The 18,905-nt window shown below is 36.4% G+C and overlaps 1 protein-coding gene across 1 annotated transcript in view; it reads left to right on the top strand.

Annotated features, from left to right (window-relative positions):
- LOC110881512 (cytochrome P450 93A3) overlaps nt 1-16,687 on the top strand; it is a 35,187-nt gene extending 18,500 nt beyond the window's left edge. Inside the window, 3 exon segments of the mRNA XM_035978576.1 lie at nt 15,332-15,984; nt 16,074-16,353; nt 16,356-16,687. Of these exon segments, the coding sequence (XP_035834469.1) occupies nt 15,332-15,984; nt 16,074-16,353; nt 16,356-16,687 (1,265 nt within the window).
- The last annotated feature ends 2,218 nt before the right edge of the window (nt 16,688-18,905 follow it).

Below are 18,905 nucleotides of genomic sequence, written 5' to 3'. Positions count from 1 at the left end.
GGAAGAAATACCACCAGGCCAAACAGTGTTACGACTTGAATATTTGGAACAACGGTGGTAACTGGTATGATAACAGAATGTGCTACAGCTGCGGCTATCAGGGGCATATTGCTGTTAACTGCCAGTACTGGATTTATGAGACCAGGAGGTGCTATAATTGCAATATCAAAGGTCACATTGCCAGAGATTGTCCAAGAAGATCGAATGACAGATTGAGGGCCAATTCTCAGAAAATGGCAAAGAAGAAACCAGTCGTTGTCAAGCCCAAAGAATTGAAAGTTTCGAGCCAAAACGTCAAAGAACAGAAGGTCAAAGAACCTAAAGTTCAAGAAACAAAAGTGAAGCTTTCTCAGGGGCAGAAAGACCGACTGAGGAAAAAGAGAAAGAAGGCAAGAGTGTATTTAGAGAGAATTTTGTCCTCGGGTTCATCCGTTGGAAAGAATAAAAGTTCTGATGAATCTACTCCCTCATCTGCAAAGATTAGCAAAAAGAATTCATCGGATACAAATTTGGGGACAAAAGAGGAGAAGAAGAAGGAAAAGGTCGGCGATGAATCTGATGTGCCGAAGTCAGACAAGCAACCTTCAGGCGATGAATCTGACTTATCAAAGTCAGACAAGCCTATGTCAGGCAATGATTCTGGTTTGTCAAAGGTAGAGGAGCCATGTGTTGAGGTAAAGGTCGAGAATTCTAGTTTAACAATGGATGAGAAAAACTTTCCACCATTGTTGAATAAGAATTCAAAATCACCCAAGGCTGGTCAGGCTTGGGTGAAACTATTCAAATAAAAAAAAACCTGACTTGCCGGAGCTCCCAGGTTGGTAAAGAGTGGAGCATGTATCGGCATCTTTCTAAATCAGTATTTGAGATTTTGCAGGAATTGCCGGAGATCCCAAGATGGTATCGTGGATCATGAATCGGCATTTTTTTTTCTTAAAACTTTATTCGGTAACGTCAATCATACAAACGGTAAAAGGTTTGTATGTGTTTTTCTTACAAGAGGTATTAGATGAGTTTATGTTTTGCAAGTGGTACAGAGGATTCTGAACTGCAAATGGTAAATCAAGGACATTAACTTGTACTTGGATTTTCCTATTAACTTGTACCTAAAATGTTTGGTAAACGAACTTATATTTTCTGGAAAAAGCATTTTGATTAAAACAAACTTAAGTGTTTTGAAATCACAATGGGAAAATAGTTTGTTGTGAGGGGGAGTTCTGATTGTTACGCCAAGTGGATGGAGAATTGAAGTGATTCTCATCAAGTTGTCAAGTTTGTACAGTTTGTTTCAAATTTTCCCAGAAAATCAAAATTGAAACATATTTTGATTTTAGGGGGATAAAAATTTTTAAAAAATTAGAAAATTTGAAAATGTCAAAAACATTGAAAAATTAAAACTGAGTTTTGTTGCGAAATAAGAGGAAATGATAGTAAATCAGTGGACTATCACAGCACGCTAAAGAAATGTAATGTCAAATGTGATAAACGGTCTCACTGATGATGTGACGATAGGTTTTTGTACATTTAGTAGATTTATTCGGGATATAAACCTAAAATTTCAAACTTGTGAAATTCGTGGGGAACACTACTTGGATATATAGGTAACCCCTGAAATCTCGTTTGATAGGTCTCGTATTCTGATATACTAGGTGTTTATACACTATGATGTCTGGGGTATTATTCCGGGACTTCTGCTGAACGGTAGTTCTGACCTAGTCCTTGGCTAATACTTTCCGCAAAATGCTTGAAATATAGCATAAAGCCCTCAGTTGATTAGACAATAATATTGATAATCATCTGTTGTAGCTAAAAAGATCCTCTAAAGGGGACACACTGCTAAGTCGAAGCTGATATCTCTCTGCTGAAAGGAAGTTCTGACCTGAGACCCCTCAGTTCTCGCATTTAACCCCTAATTTATGTACATATATCATTGTAGTATTCATACCTGTAAGACTGAATATTGGGATTCTGGATACGGGAGTATATTCAAGAGGTGGGACACATGAATTGAACTAAGTTCATAAAATACTTAAATAGTATCCTGAATAGATTGAAAATTGTATGAAAATTTAAGAGGACAACTATATCGTCAATCTACGTGAATCGTTTAGAACTTAAAACGATTAGAAGCTTAACGGTGCTTGTGACGTGTCTTAAAAACTGATATGATCCTCTTGCACAATCTCACAAAAATATGTTTGTTCTGCATTTAAATTTCTGTCTTTGCATTTACGTTTCATATTTTGAAAAATCCAAAAAGATTTTCGACAACTGATGGTGAAGAGCTGATTTTCAAAATCTCAAAGGCTAAACTTGATGAAAAGACAGGTTGGTTAAGTGGTTTGAAATGCATAAAATGATTCATTAGGTTGAATCAGAAATTGAAATGTTTCAAATTTGTGATCTGTGTATAATTGTAAAAATTCTCAAATGTTTAGTTGATTCATTAAGTTGAATCACAACTTTATTTGTTTGTGATAGAGTGTTTGAGATGTATGCAGATGATGCAGATGATGAGCTGAACAGAGAAAAGTCAGGAGATGATTTCTATGGTGGTAACAAATCCCAGACAACAATCCTAGCAGGATGATAGGGGGAGTCTGACGAAAGTTATAGCCAAAGAAAGATCCAGGCAGAATTCTTGAAGAAGACCGAACAATATCCGAGAATGTCATGTTGAAGACTCTCACTGAAGATTCCGTCAACATTCAAGGGGGAGTCTGTCGGTGCAGTTGTCTGTCGACTACATCTTCGTTCGAGTCTTAGAATAGGACGGATTGTATAATGTACGGAAAACGAGAAAACGTGTAACATTTAGGTCCAATTAAGTGTGGTTCGCTCGAACGGACATATGTGTGGTCCGCTCGAACGACAAGTTAATTGGATCCGCTCATTTGGACATGATAGCTGGACCGCTCGAACGTCAAACATCATGGATCGCTCGAATGTCCAAGTGTTGAACCGCTCGAGTGTCACATGTCTGGACCGCTTATTGGGCCTGTCCAATAAGCGATCCCAGTGGCCTATATATAGCCTATGAGCGATTTCATTTGTAATGGTTGGTGAAATCGTGCTGAAGTGCTGCCGGTGCGAGATTTGAAGTGTAATCAGTGTCAAATCAATAAAACAAGTAGTTAAAGTGATCTGCGTGCTATTTCTACCTTAGTTTCTTGTTATTCCACACCTGAAACCAAGGAGAAAGCCTCTGAACGACTCATTTAGGTCAACAAACGCTCCTACACATATAAGTCAAGATCTTAAAATACTAAATGCATATCCTGAACAAATTGAAATTTGTGTGAAAATTTAAGAGGATCAATATATCGGCAATCTAAGCAAATTGTTTAATTCTGACAATGAAATAAAAGCTTAACGGTACTTGTAACTTGTCAAATAGCTGATATGATTCCCTAACACAAAACTCACAAAAATATTGTTTGTATATATTTCATTTCTGCATTTTAATTCTGTTTTAGCATTTATGTTCATGTTTTGAAAAAATCCAAAAAGATTTTCGACAACTGATGTTGAAGAGCAGATTTTCAAAATTTCAAGTGCTAAACAAGATGAACTTTGGGTTGGGAATATGTGCTTGAAATGAAGAAATTTGTGGTTTTGAGAAAGAAGTTAAAATTAGTTAATCAAAGTCGTTAATTTGAACTTGATGTAACTATTATCAGTGAATGTTTTTACCAGTAAGTTTTTTTTATTGATTTAAGTAAAAACTTATGTTTTGGTAAGAAAATGTGTGCATGAGATATTGAGGAAGATAGGTTTCTGATCCTGTTGCTACGAAGAGCCAGGAGTTTATTCAGAACCTGTGAAGAGCTTAAACAGAGGTAAAAGCCAGGATTCAGTCTCAAGGCGATAGCTAATTCCAGACAGCGATCCCAGCTTGATGAGAGGGGGAGTCTGACGAGGTTAGAGCCAAAGAGATAGATCCTGGAACATCATTCAAACAGACCGATCAAGATTGAAGAGTCTTCTTGTTGAAGACTCTTACTGAAGATTCCGTCAACATTCAAGGGGGAGTCTGTTGGTGCGGTTGTATGTCGACTTCATCTTCGTTCGAGTCTTTGATCAGAACTGACAGACCATGGCACGTTTTACGAGAAAACAGCAACATTAGGGTTAAAGCTAATTCCGCACGGAATTAACCACCTAATTCCGCATGAAAGTGTATTCTCGTTTGTACTTTAGTTTCGTTTGTAAAGTTAATTTCATTTGAGACATGTTCAAACGGAATTACAAGTCTATAAATAGGTGTTAGGTCTAGTCATTTCATAGAAAATTAGTCCCGGTGAGCCGAAGTGCTGCCGAAGTGTCTATCGAGTTGTAAACTGCTTGTTTTCAATAAAATAGACAGTTAATAGTGAATCCAAGCTAAACGAAGACCGAATCAATGAATTCCGCCTCTGATTCTGTCTGAGCACTCTTCTGAACGACTCGTTTGGTCGGCAAACCGATCCTACAATTAAAAGATTTAAATGCAATATCTACAGAGGAATTACTAGGCATCCTTCAATCACACGAATTAAGATTGAAACAATATTATGATGCCCCGATAGAACAAGGATTCCAAGTATAAAGTAATAATTCTGAACGATCAAGACAAAACAGATCTGACTTCATTAACAGAGGACGAGGTAGAGGAAGAGGAAGATTTAATGGATCGATACGGTGTTATAATTGCCAGAAATTAGGGCATACGGCAATGTTCTGTCAACAAAGAGACACGAACAACAGGGGTGAGAGTGCACTCTTACATGAAGATGAATCTGAAGAGAGATGTGATGAAACGACAATGTTTATGATATTTAACATAGAAGAAGTTACAAAAGAGGATTGTTGGTACTTAGATAACGGATGTAGCAATCACATGACGGGAAATAAGAGTTTATTCATTACACTAGATGAATCAGAAAGAAGGGAAGTGAGAACTGGAGACAATAAGAAACTAGAGGTACTAGGATGCGGTGATGTCACAATCAAAGTAAAGGGTTTAGATAAGAAGGTTCCGAATATATTTTATGTGTAAGGCTTAAAGCATAATCTCTTAAATGTATGACAACTAGTAAAAAAAGGTTATGAAGTGAAATTTGCTGATCAAGAATGTGTCATTAGAGATCCAACAGGTGCATGTATCGGTTCAATCAAGATGACAGGGAACAAGATGTTTCCTTTGAATCTGAACCACGATCTAACACCTAGAGTCTGTAACGTCATGACACAAGACATGACTACTCTATGGCATCGACGATTTGGACATCTAAGTTTTGACACATTATATAGCATGGGAACAAACGAAACAGTGAAAGGATTACCAAAGATACCCAGGTCAATAAACAACGTGTGTGAAGGATGTATGTTTGGGAAAAATGCAAGAAAACCCATTCCCAAGCAAGCAATGTGGCATGCAGATAAACTATTGCAACTTATTCACTCTGATATGTGTGGACTAATGAGAACAACGTCAATAGGAGGCTGCATATATTTCGTCACGTTCATAGATGATTTCTCAAGGAAAACCTGGGTGTATTTTCTGAAACTAAAATCGGAAGCACTAAGTTTTTTCAAGAACTTCAAGAAGATTGTTGAGAATCAAGTCGATTCTACAATAAAGACACTGCGAACCGATAGAGGAGGAGAATATTGTAGCAATGTGTAACATCCTTGTTATTATTTTACGGTTTTCGTATAGTTTACGAAAACAAACATGTAATATTGATTAATAAGGTTAGTTAAAAAATTTACAATCTAAACGAATATACAACTTAATGTAATTGAATTCGTCGTTTAAAAATACAACGAAACGCCGCGCGGAAGCTTGTATTTTATCGTGTTCGGTTCCTCATCGAGCTTGATCTTCATCCGGGCACTCTTGACATTCACCTATGATCAAAACCAACTTGAAAGTTATTTTTGATAGTTAAATAACAAGTTTAAACAAGTTATGCGGGTCAAACAAACAAAATTAAACAATTTTAGGATTCAGGTGGGGGGGCTAGACGCCCCACCTAGGGGCTAGACGCCTCACCTAGCCCCTTTTTTGACAGCAAGTTCCTTTATTGTTGCTCCACTTTGCCCAGCTACGAAAATTCACCAAATATTAACTTACAACTTTCTTAACTTTCACTATACAAGTCCATTTTACGCGATTCTTTTTCCTATGTGACCGTAATTTAATTCTCCATCTCATGGAGTTAAAATCCGACATCCTGACTAACAAAATTTCAGACTTATAAGTCTTCGGCTTACTACCCTTTTTACTAAATTTTGACCCGTTCATGATTTTATCACACAAACATGTTTATTTGATCTTTAAACTCATGAAATTCATGAGTTCAATATCTCCTATCATATTAATCTCAAATCACGAGTTTCTCACAAATTAAAAACCCGTTTACGTTTAAGTGCTTATTATGACCCGTTAAGGGCATTTAAGCACTTTCAAACCTAAAATCGCTTTCGATTGCTTCTAGCATTCCATCACCACATTTCTCATCATATAATCTTCCACCACAACTATATTTATGGTGGGTTTAATGTGGTGATCTATATAAACCAAATTTTACCTCTCGAATCATTATTTTACGGCAAAGACTCAAATAGTGCCATTTGACTAACATTTTACCTCCTTCAGCTTCTATACTTATTCTAAGTATTTATCTAATCATGAAACTTGTTTCCAAACAACCTTTAAGGGTTGTTTGCTCAGTTTAACTTATAAGGGCGTTTTGGTCCATTTTGGCCCTTCATTAACTATGAGAGATTATTCTATAATTCAAGAGTAGTGTAAGATATACTTATCTTGCATCTGAATTACGCTTTTCCTTCATTCTTGATTCGTTTGACCCGCTTCCTTCCCCAAGCTTTCACCTAGCTTGCCAAGCGTCAAACTATCATTATAATTGTAAGATGGTTAGGTTAGTCATAATCATTTACGACTATTCCATCATACGCTTCTTATATCAAATTTATCATTCGATCATATACTTGGTCGGTTTGACGTTTTAAAGTCAATCGACTTATCAACTTATTCAATGCACATTTGGTTTATTGGATTTCGCTTAGGCATTTCAGCCGAACTCTTAACGAAATCAAATTTTACACACTAACTACTAGGTTACATGATTTCAAGCGTCTATATCACGATCTTAACATCAATTCTTTTATATCATACAAAACCCATTTCGTGAGAAGTATGATCTTGTACCCAAATTCATGGTTTAATCAAACACCTTCTATTCGTTATCATGCATGTTGATTCTAAGCATAGTTATATCATCAATTTCATCATAACATTAAAACCCACTTATCTAAGTGTGTTAATTCATTAAATCCTCCAATTCATAGCATGTTATGTATGATTTTCACTTAGGGTTTCATTCCTAAGCAAGTATACATCACTCATCTAGCCATAGCTTCTCTAATTCATGCCTAATTCGCGATTAGGATGATTATCAAATTTTTACAACTTCACCAATCAACAAGATTTTATATACCTTATGATCCCATAGCTTGGGTGATCATTAATCCATGTTCGGTTGTGAATTTGTGCATCATTTGGACCTTCAATTTGATACATATATGTGGATTAGGGTTTTGGCTCCTTGGGAGCCCTCTGAGCTCGATCCAGAACACACACTTCAAGTGTGTGTTTTATTTTGATTTTCTTTTATTAAATAACTTTGTTAAGTTATCCTATTTTAACCCCTCGTGTTTGGTTCGTTATTAAGTAGGCCACAACCTACTTTATTTCTAATAATATTCCCATTTGTTAACTAGGTTAAACATTCCTAGTTAAACTAGTGGGTTCGGGAAATCTACAAGTTAGTTTATTTTAAGTCTCGTTAACTCGGGCTTCGATAAACTCTATTTTCCCAAAAGCTTTCGTTCAGATTTTATTTAATATTAGGCTTATTTATTTAAAAATCCTAATATTCACCGGGTTACTTTCACCCCTAACGGTAATTTACCCGTCTTTTAGTACTAACATAGTTTAATTACCAAATCTGTTTTTGGGGTGTTACAAGTCTACCCCCTTAAAGAGGTTTCGTCCTCGAAACCTTTTCTTACATAATTTATCGAGTTTAACTCCTTACATTTGCTCTCGATAATCAGTTGAGCATTGCTCATATTTTAACCAATTGATAGTTTTTACCAGAAAAGTATGGTAATGTCTTTTTGGTTATTAATCATCTACGTATCTCATACGGCATAATGCAACTTAAAATAACGTAATCTCGTTATTTCCACTAGTTTAATTAACTTAGCAATATTCATCGCTCGGCTCTAATGTGATTATACTTCACATTACACTTCTTAACCGTGATCACGTCACGCCATGCCAAATTTTATATCAGCTTTTTTTTTCAAGAATATCACTTTTCGAATATATCGTCTTGCACCTATCAGTGTCAGGACTTATATCTTTCGTGCTTACTATTTATACGTCTATCAGAATTCATATTCGTAAAAACGTTATTTCTTACCAAAACCGAAGTTTTAGTTTAGCATCTTCTCTTTAACTTTTGTCAATTATCCATACCGGGACATTGACAGTCCAAAATTTATTCTTTTACAGTCTTTGTTTTATGCGAGGATTCTCAATTGATTCCCTCGCTTTTTCTAATTAACCCGTAGGTTTTATCACTTAGCCTTATGGGCTATTTTATTAGACTTTCACCTCTTTAAGGCGAGGTCCTTATAATCTTTTTCTTTCTAGTCATGACTCGTGGGTCGTTTTAGTCTCGTAGACCTTTTCCATTGTTTATAACCACAAAGGTTAGGTTGATCCCGTAGATCATTCCTTACTCATGTCATTCTTAAAATACATGTTTGGTGTCAAGGCATTCTGTTTTTGTTTAAAATCATTTATTTTCGCCCTGGTATTTTCGCCCTGCATTCGTTTCCTTTCGGACAATTTTTTCGACTTTATGACTTCTCATGTCATTTATACGTCGGTTTATCTTATGCTCACCATTATCCAGTTTACATACATCCGTATTTGATTATGTCCCATTACCAGGCTCATTATTCTTTTGCTTTTAACGCTACTATTATCCCGCTTGTGTTTACTCATGACGTCCGACATGATATTATATTCGACCCGTTCAACTTTAAAATAGTTGAACATAATTTATTCACAATTTCTATTTACATTATCTTGTATCTTTTAGTTATGACCCAAAACCCGAGTCTTTTAACTTTCCATCCGAGTTCCCGTTTCTCGGTCTACGCATGTGTTTAATTCTTACCAATCAACCGGGTGTTTTACCGAAGTCATTATTATTGCAACCCTCCCGGTATGCATTAAGACCTCGCTTCATTTTTATATTCCGACTTTGTCCTCGAGTTTGACGTTTTACAAAAACGACCCGTTTAGAGACATATTCGCATTTTCCGGGTTCGAGTGTAAGTACACTCCCTCCCAATGCATATCTTGATCATTCTACATGTTTATATTATTTGGGTTCGAGTGTAAGTACAAGTTTGCATTTTCCGGGTTCGAGTGTAAGTACACCCCCTCCCAAATGTGTACCTTAATCGTTTTACATGTTTCTTTGTCCCTTCTCTCGGTCTCATTATCCTAATATAATACGCTTCCGTCACTCGGCTGTGCGTTTACATTATGATCAAATATTTTGCTTATCTGATTCATTTGGGTACTTTTTAATTTGTCCCACTCACCCCGTCCTTACTACATCGGGTCTAAGCGTGTCCATCATAAAAAGTTCAAGGTATCATGTGTTCACTACCTACTTGGCCAGAGTAAGTGATCAACACATGACATACATGACCCTTTTATAACTTTCACATCACGCCCCATGTAAGTAACACCTCTATTTAGTTCTCTTGAAAACAATATCCCGGATAGATTTTCTATTCGGGTTTTTCCAAGTTTTTAATCTACATATGCAACTTTCAATCTCTATGTATTTGTTGCATATTACTATTTGTGCAATTAAATTTAAAATGTGCACCTGGTAATGCTTGCCCTAACGGACTTCTCTTGCCAGTAGCCTTGTTCGCCGTCGCTACGCGATTTAGGTCCTTGATGAGCATACTCTTTGGACTGTTCCTATGACAAATCCGCAATTTGTTAGACTCTCGCTATCTTCATATGCGAGTGTCCTTCAACTAAAACATTTACAACAGTTAGTAATTTCGACATTAATGGATGCCCGTATTATAATACAAGGCTTTTCTACTATACGCATCAACGCGTGTAATTTCGTTGACTATATCTACTCTATATCGTTTTTATTGCTGTAACGTGTATTACACGATAACCATATGTGTTGTTTACAACACTTTAGCATGCTAAATTATTAACATACATGTACTTACCGGATTTGCGATCAAGCCTCGAACCGAACACGCTTTACTCTTTTAACCTGGAGCTCTGATACCAACTTGTAACATCCTTGTTATTATTTTACGGTTTTCGTATAGTTTACAAAAACAAACATGTAATTTTGATTAATAAGGTTAGTTAAAACTTTTACAATCTAAAAGAATATACAACTTAATGTAATTGAATTCGTCGTTTAAAAATACAACAAAACGCCGCGCGGAAGCTTGTATTTTATCGTGTTCGGTTCCTCATCGAGCTTGATCTTCATCCGGTCACTATTGACATTCACCTATGATCAAAACCAACTTAAAAGTTAGTTTTGATAGTTAAATAACAAGTTTAAACAAGTTATGTGGGTCAAACAAACAAATTAAACAATTTTAGGATTCAGGGGGGGCTAGACGCCCCACCTAGGGGCTAGACGCCCCACCTAGCCCCTTTTTTGACAGCAAGTTCCTTTATTGTTGCTGCACTTTGCCTAGCTACGAAAATTCACCAAATATTAACTTAGAACTTGCATAACTTTCACTATACATGTCCATTTTACGCGATTCTTTTTCCTATGTGACCGTAATTTAATTCTCCATCTCATGGAGTTAAAATCCGACATCCTGACTAACAAAATTTCAGACTTATAAGTCTTCGGCTTACTACCCTTTTTACTAAATTTTGACCCGTTCATGATTTTATCATACAAACATGTTTATTTGATCTTTAAACTCATGAAATTCATAAGTTCAATATCTCCTATCATATTAATCTCAAATCACGAGTTTCTCACAAATTAAAAACCCGTTTACGTTTAAGTGCTTATTATGACCCGTTAAGGGCATTTAAGCACTTTCAAGCCTAAAATCGCTTTCGATTGCTTCTAGCATTCCATCACCACATTTCTCATCATATAATCTTCCACCACAACTATATTTATGGTGGGTTTAATGTGGTGATCTATATAAACCAAATTTTACCTCTCGAATCATTATTTTACGGCAAAGACTCAAATAGTGCCATTTGACTAACATATTACCTCCTTCAGCTTCTATACTTATTCTAAGTATTTATCTAATCATGAAACTTGTTTCCAAACAACCTTTAAGGGTTGTTTGCTCAGTTTAACTTATAAGGGCGTTTTGGTCCATTTTGGCCCTTCATTAACTATGAGAGATTATTCTATAATTCAAGAGTAGTGTAAGATATACTTATCTTGCATCTGAATTACGCTTTTCCTTCATTCTTGATTCGTTTGACCCGCTTCCTTCCCCAAGCTTTCACCTAGCTTGCCAAGCGTCAAATTATCTTTGTAATTGTAAGATGGTTAGGTTAGTCATAATCATTTACGACTATTCCATCATACGCTTCTTATATCAAATTTATCATTCGATCATATACTTGGTCGGTTTGACGTTTTAAAGTCAATCGACTTATCAACTTATTCAATGCACATTTGGTTTATTGGATTTCGCTTAGGCATTTCATCCAAACTCTTAACGAAATCAAATTTTACACACTAACTACTAGGTTACATGATTTCAAGCATCTATATCACGATCTTAACATCAATTCTTTTATATCATACAAAACCCATTTCGTGAGAAGTATGATCTTGTACCCAAATACATGGTTTAATCAAACATCTTCTATTCGTTATCATGCATGTTGATTCTAAGCATAGTTATATCATCAATTTCATCATAACATTAAAAACCACTTATCTAAGTGTGTTAATTCATCAAATCCTCCAATTCATAGCATGTTATGTATGATTTTCACTTAGGGTTTCGTTCCAAAGCAAGTATACATCACTAATCTAGCCATGGCTTCTCTAATTCATGCCTAATTCGCGATTAGGATGATTATCAAATTTTTACAACTTCACCAATCAACAAGATTTTACATACCTTATGATCCCCTAGCTTGGATGATCATTAATCCATGTTCGGTTGCGAATTTGTGCATCATTTGGACCTTCAATTTGATACATATATGTGGATTAGGGTTTTGGCTCCTTGGGAGCCCCCTGAGCTCGATCCAGAACACACACTTCAAGTGTGTGTTTTATTTTGATTTTCTTTTATTAAATAACTTTGTTAAGTTATCCCATTTTAACCCCTCGTGTTTGGTTCGTTATTAAGTAGGCCACAACCTACTTTTTTTCTAATAATATTCCCAATTATTAACTAGGTTAAACATTCCTAGTTAAACTAGTGGGTTCGGGAAATCTACAAGTTATTTATTTTAAGTCTCGTTAACTCGGGCTTCGATAAACTCTATTTTCCCAAAAGCTTTCGTTCAGCTTTTATTTAATATTAGGCTTATTTATTTAAAAATTCTAATATTCACCGGGTTACTTTCACCCGTAACGGTAATTTACCCGTCTTTTAGTAATAACATAGTTTAATTACCAAATCTGTTTTCAGGGTGTTACACAATGAATTTCAAGCTTTCTTGAAAGATAATGGGATTCGTCATCAGTTAACCACTAGTTACACACCACAAGCCGAACGAAAAAATAGAACCCTCATGGAACTCAGTAGAAGCATGCTTAAAATGAAAAACTTATCACATTCATATTGGGCAGAAGCTGTGGCATGTGCTGCATACTTGTTGAATCGAGCCGGCACTAAGAGTGTACCAAATAAGACTCCACAAGAAGCATGGAGTGGAAACAAACCGAGCGTCGATCACCTACGAGTTTTTGGATGTGTTGCCTATGCTCATATCCCAAAACAGCATCGTGGAAAGTTAGATGCAAAGGCAGAGAAGACAATATTTGTGGGTTATAGTGAGCATAGCAAGGCATAGAAACTGTATAACACAGCAACTAACAAAACTATCATTAGTAGGGATGTGGTGTTCGATGAAAATCAAGAGTGGGGTGACAGTTCAGCAAGTAAAGACTCCACGTACATACGGTTAAATTACCCGAGTGAAGAAGATAAAGATCTAGGTGATAATGTCTCACATGCAAATATAGAAGCAGAGAATGATCAACAAGCAGAAAATGCCCCTAGCAGCGAAGAGTCAGAAGATCAGAATAGTCATCAAGAAGAGGCAGAATCATCGTCATCCTCTGAAAATAAAGAGCTGAGAACTCGAAGCATATCAGAGATCTATCAGAATTCACAACCTCTCACTGAAGCTCAAGTGGACCAGTTGTATGAAAGGAATCAAACGGCTACAAGTAATGTGGCAAACTTTGTATTATATGCCGATGCAGATCCTATTTCTTATAGTGAAGCTTACAAAGACAGAAAGTGGAGAGATGCGATGGATAGAGAAATACAATCAATACACAAGAATGGAACCTGGGAACTGGTAAACCCTCCGAAGGATCAGAAACCTATTAGAATGAAGTGGATATACAAAACAAAGTATGATGAGCATGGAAAGGTAAGTAACAATAAAGCACGTTTAGTGGCCAAGGGTTATAATCAGAAATATGGAGTTGACTATCAAGAAGTCTTTGCTCTGGTAATTAGATTCGATACAATTAGAATTGTTCTAGCACTAGCAGCATGTTATGGATGGCATTTACATCAAATGGATGTAAAAACGGCCTTCTTGAATGGAAACTTAAAAGAACAAGTATACATAGAACAACCCGAAGGTTATATCAAGAAAGGAGAAGAACAAAAGGTTTGCCATTTAAGAAAGGCTTTATACGGTTTAAAACAAGCTCCGAGAGTTTGGTATAGCAGGATTGATGGGTATTTTAGATCATGTGGGTTCGTAAAAAGTGTATATGAACACACACTGTTCATTAAGATCACTAATGATACCCGAATGGTAGTCTGCTTGTATGTGGATGATTTGATATTAGCTAGTGATTCTATGGAGATGATAGAACAATTAAAGAACTCAATGAAAAAGGAATTCGAAATGACTGATTTAGGAATTCCTCACTATTTTCTTGGCATGGAAGTTAACTATGACAATGGAAATATCAGCTTAACACAAAAGAAATATAGTAAGAATGTGTTGAAGAAATTTAATATGGAAGGATGTCATGAAATCTGAACTCCAATGGAATATGGACTTCAGTTATCTAAGAATGATCCCGGTGAAGAGATAAATCAGAACTTGTATCGGAGTTTGGTCGGATCACTAATGTACCTGACTAATACAAGACCTGATATTATGTTCGCGGTAAACAAGATCAGTCAGTTTATGAAAAGACCAAAACGGAATCAATGGGAAGCAGGGAAAAGAATATTGAGATATATCAAAGGAACGTTGAATCATGGGATAGTTTATTCGAAAGGAAGCAAAGGAAAGTTAGTGGGTTTTAGTGATAGCGATTATGCAGGAAGTGTAGATGACAGCAAAAGCACGTCAGGATACGTATTTCATTTCGGATCAGGAGCAATAGCATGGCAATCAAAGAAACAAAAGGTTGTGGCGCTATCATCAATGGAAGCTGAATATATAGCCTTATCACTAGCCGGATTTCAAGCGTTGTGGATAAAAGGAATTCTTAATACTCTGCAGATGCATATGGATTGTCCTCCGACAATCTTGTGTGACAATAAGTGAACTATATGTCTGGCAAAGGATCCAGTGTATCACGGGAAGAGCAAGCACATCAGAGTCAAGTGTCATTTTATTCGAGAACTAATCAAGAACGATGAGGTTGAAGTCCGATTCTGCACAACAAAGGAACAGGCTGCAGATATCCTAACAAAAGCTCTGCAGCCTAAGGAATATCTTCGTCTCAAGGGACTTCTGCACATCACATCCATCTAGCTTACGGGAGGGTATTAGCAGGAATAATTTAAGCTAGATATGTTATGATTATATGTTATATGTTATGTTAAATGTATTTATAAACTTTAGATATAGGTAATGGCGGTTACTAATATAACCGGCCGACTATATATGTTAACATATGTGAATATTATTATTCACCAATTCTTAATTCAATAACATTTTTCATATTTCTCTCAAACCCTAGCGTACAATCATATACAATAGCTTCTATGCCAGAAACAGTAAAGGAAATCCTTAAAACGCATTATGCCGCATTTCTTGATTGACCCTATAACTCAGCCGTGAACTGCTTGTCCTATGGGTACAAAGGCATTCTCTTTACTAATTATGGATCTTACTGGAAGTTCTTCAAGAAGATCACCATGTCAGAACTCCTCAATGGTAAAACACTGGATCTCCTCCTTCCAGTTAGGCAAGAAAAACTTAACCTTTTCATAAAATATATATCACAAAAGGCGAAAGAGGGTAACTCTGTCCAACTTGAAGGCGAGCTTATGAAGTTGACAAACAACGTGATATCGAGAATGTTTATGAGCAAGAGGAGTTCAGGAGAAGAGGAAGGGTTAGGGGAATTAACAAAGATAATTACCGAGTCAGGGAAGCTTACCGGTACATTTAACCTTTCAGATTATATATGGTTCTTTAAGAATCTAGATTTGCAGAGATTAGGAATGAAATCAATGAATACTCATAGAAGATTTGACGTGTTGATGGAAAAGATCATCACGGACCTTGAAGAGGCAAGAAAGCAGGAGACACACGAAGAAAAAAATTTGCTCAACATTTTACTCGATATATCAGAAGATGACAGCAGGGAGATAAAGTTAACCCGGGAGGACATTAAAGCCTACATTAAGGTAATAAACATCATCATATCATATTTTAATGTAATTTACGGTTCGAATATGTATCAAGTAAAACGTGATGACTCTGGATATCATTGCAGGATATATTTGATGCCGGAACAGACACTTCTGCTATAACAACTGAATTGGCATTAGCAGAACTCACCAACCATCCAAACATAATGAAAAAAGCAGTAGAAGAAATAGACCAAGTCGTCGGAAAAAGTAGGCTTGTACAAGAATCGGACATACCAAACCTTCCATACCTCCAAGCAATTGTTATGGAATCACTACGGTTGCACCCTGCAGCCCCACTAATTCAAGGATTATCAACACAAGATTGCGCTATTGGAGGATATCATATTCCAGCAAACACTACAACTTTAGTCTGGGTCGAGACCCCACCTACTGGGAAAACCCACTTGAATTCAGGCCATAAAGATTTAAAGAAAACAAGTTGGATGTGAGAGGACAACACTTCCACTTAATACCATTTTCGACTGGAAGAAGGATGTGTCCAGGGATTTCACTAGCGTTGCTCACGGTACCCACAACCCTTGGTGCAATGATTCAGTGCTTTGAGTGGAAGGCAGGGAAAAATGGGAATCAAACTATAGTTGATATGGAAGAGGGTATGGGACTAACGATTCCTAGAGCTAATCCTTTGGTTTGTGTTCCCATTGCACCACTTGATCCCGTCCCCCTATACGTGTAACATGCCATCGGTCAATATTTATTTTTATAGGTTGTGACAACCGACAAACTCGGGTCAACATCCGAACAAATTTAATTATGTTTTCGTTATGTTAATGCATTTTACACTTAATTTTGAGTAACTGGGTCTTTACAATCCCAGCAAAGCCCTTTTTGTAACTTTTAAGATTACCGGTACACGTTTAAACTTTTAAAGAACTAATGTAAGATAAACAATTCAAATGATACAAATATATATTGTGAGTGGGGTTCTAGAGTGAAAACTAGTGTATTTGCGAACTAAGTGAACAAATCCGGGCCATTGATCTACACACGTGTATGGCCAGGATCTCATCATCAAATCGTAAAATACACTAGTGTATTTCAATATCAAATCCTGGCTATTGATCTACACATGTGTATGGCCAGGATTAGTTCACTCAATTCGCAAGCTACACTAGTGTTCACTCTTGAACCTAATCCTATATATTGTTCACTCAGTTCGCAAGCTACACTAGTGTTCACTCTTGAACGTATAAATATGTATACTATTGGTTTGCTACTTAAAAGATCGAGCTCGAAATTTGTAAGAACGAAATTGTTACACGATGTTGAGAACGTGCAAGTAGGCGGCACCGTATCAAATATATTGGAATTCATTTTTATCCATAATAAATATTGTAGATATTTATTTCTCATCTATAAATTTTTAATATTTCATGATAATTATCGGATCGTTTAAATAGTGAAAATCCGAGAACGACTTGTTGTACGCGATTTAAATGCGCACCACGTACGTGCGTGTTGTTTAAACCCTTTACGACAAAATATAGTTTTTTGGCAGTGTAAATGATTATTTTAATATGTATAATAATTTATTACCAAGTTATCAGTCGAAACGGAATTCGGTAGCAAGTAGAGGTCAAAAGGATGCAGTTTGCATGGGATACTGGGCTTGGAGCACACTTCAAACCCACTTATTATAAATATCTCACTTTCTCTCTCCGTCTCCGCATTTTCTCTTTACCCATTGTCTCTCTACCTCCCTACTCTCTCTCTAGATGAATCCGACAGCGGCTGACATGGCGAAGTTGTCACCGCTGACGGTTTCTGGCAAACAAACCACCTATCCCCACTAACTTTGACGTCCCAGTTCATGTGGTGGTGTTAGTTTTTGCTTAAATGGAGTGGTGGTGGAGATACATATTTTCCGACAAAGCCCGTGATGTGGTTTTTGAAATTTCTCTTTGGAGATTAGTTCAGGTGTTTTTATGCCTCCATATGCATTTGGGTGATGATTCATGCTCTGGCTAAATTCCAACGAATTACGATCATTCAATTTTAACAAATAATGTTTCTTTGGACTCCTAACGACCTGTAGAGTCCATACAAAACACTTTCTTCATGAAATTTTCCAGACACCGTTTCGGAGAATAGTCACGGTGGTGATGGTCAACGATGGTGGACTCATGGTGTTAGAAGAGGATTTGATGATTCATTGTAGTTGGGTCAACCGGTCAAAGTACAGTCAAACTTGGGTCAATGCATGGTCAAAGTACAGTCAAACTTGGGTCAACGCATAGATCGAGGCGAGTGTACGCGTCAAGTCAAATGAGTCTTTTGGGAAGGTTTAACCACACACCTATAATACTTAGGGGCTGTTTGGTAGCCTCTTCATGACCATTCAGATGCTACCTCTTAATGGTTTAAAACATCTGAATGAATAAGAGGTAACCTCAAGTCTGAATGGTTAAGAGGTAACCTCTGAATGGTAAATCATCACATGTCACATTCTTCTACCTTCTCATTGGTAAAATTCTTAATGGTTCCATTAAGAGGTAGCCTCTTAATGACCATTCAGAGGCTACCAAACAGTCCCTTAGTTATTTAGTTATGTATTTCTACAACTATATATAAATGTTTAACCCTCGTGTGAGACGAACAAAACAATCAACCTTGTGATTATAACATATTTTGATGTTTGTTTTAAAGTTTGAAAAAATGGATAATATGTTATATTGATAAGAGTAAATTACAAGTTTTGTCCTTTATGTTTGTATCAAATTGCAGACGATGTCCTTTACCTTTAAATTTGACGAGTTTTGTCCTTAATGTTTTAAAATCATGCACGTTATGTCCTTTAGCCCTAACTCAGTCAAATTTTTTTTGTTAAATATGGTCATGTGCCTTGCACATGAGGGTATTCTTGACATTTTACCTCTCAAGAGACTATTGAGTAA

Source organism: Helianthus annuus, chromosome 10 (genome assembly GCF_002127325.2).
Source record: "Helianthus annuus cultivar XRQ/B chromosome 10, HanXRQr2.0-SUNRISE, whole genome shotgun sequence".
NCBI classification, from domain to species: Eukaryota; Viridiplantae; Streptophyta; class Magnoliopsida; order Asterales; family Asteraceae; genus Helianthus; species Helianthus annuus.
The sequence above is the reverse complement of the archived record's forward strand: the minus strand, read 5'-3'. Positions and strand labels throughout refer to the sequence as shown.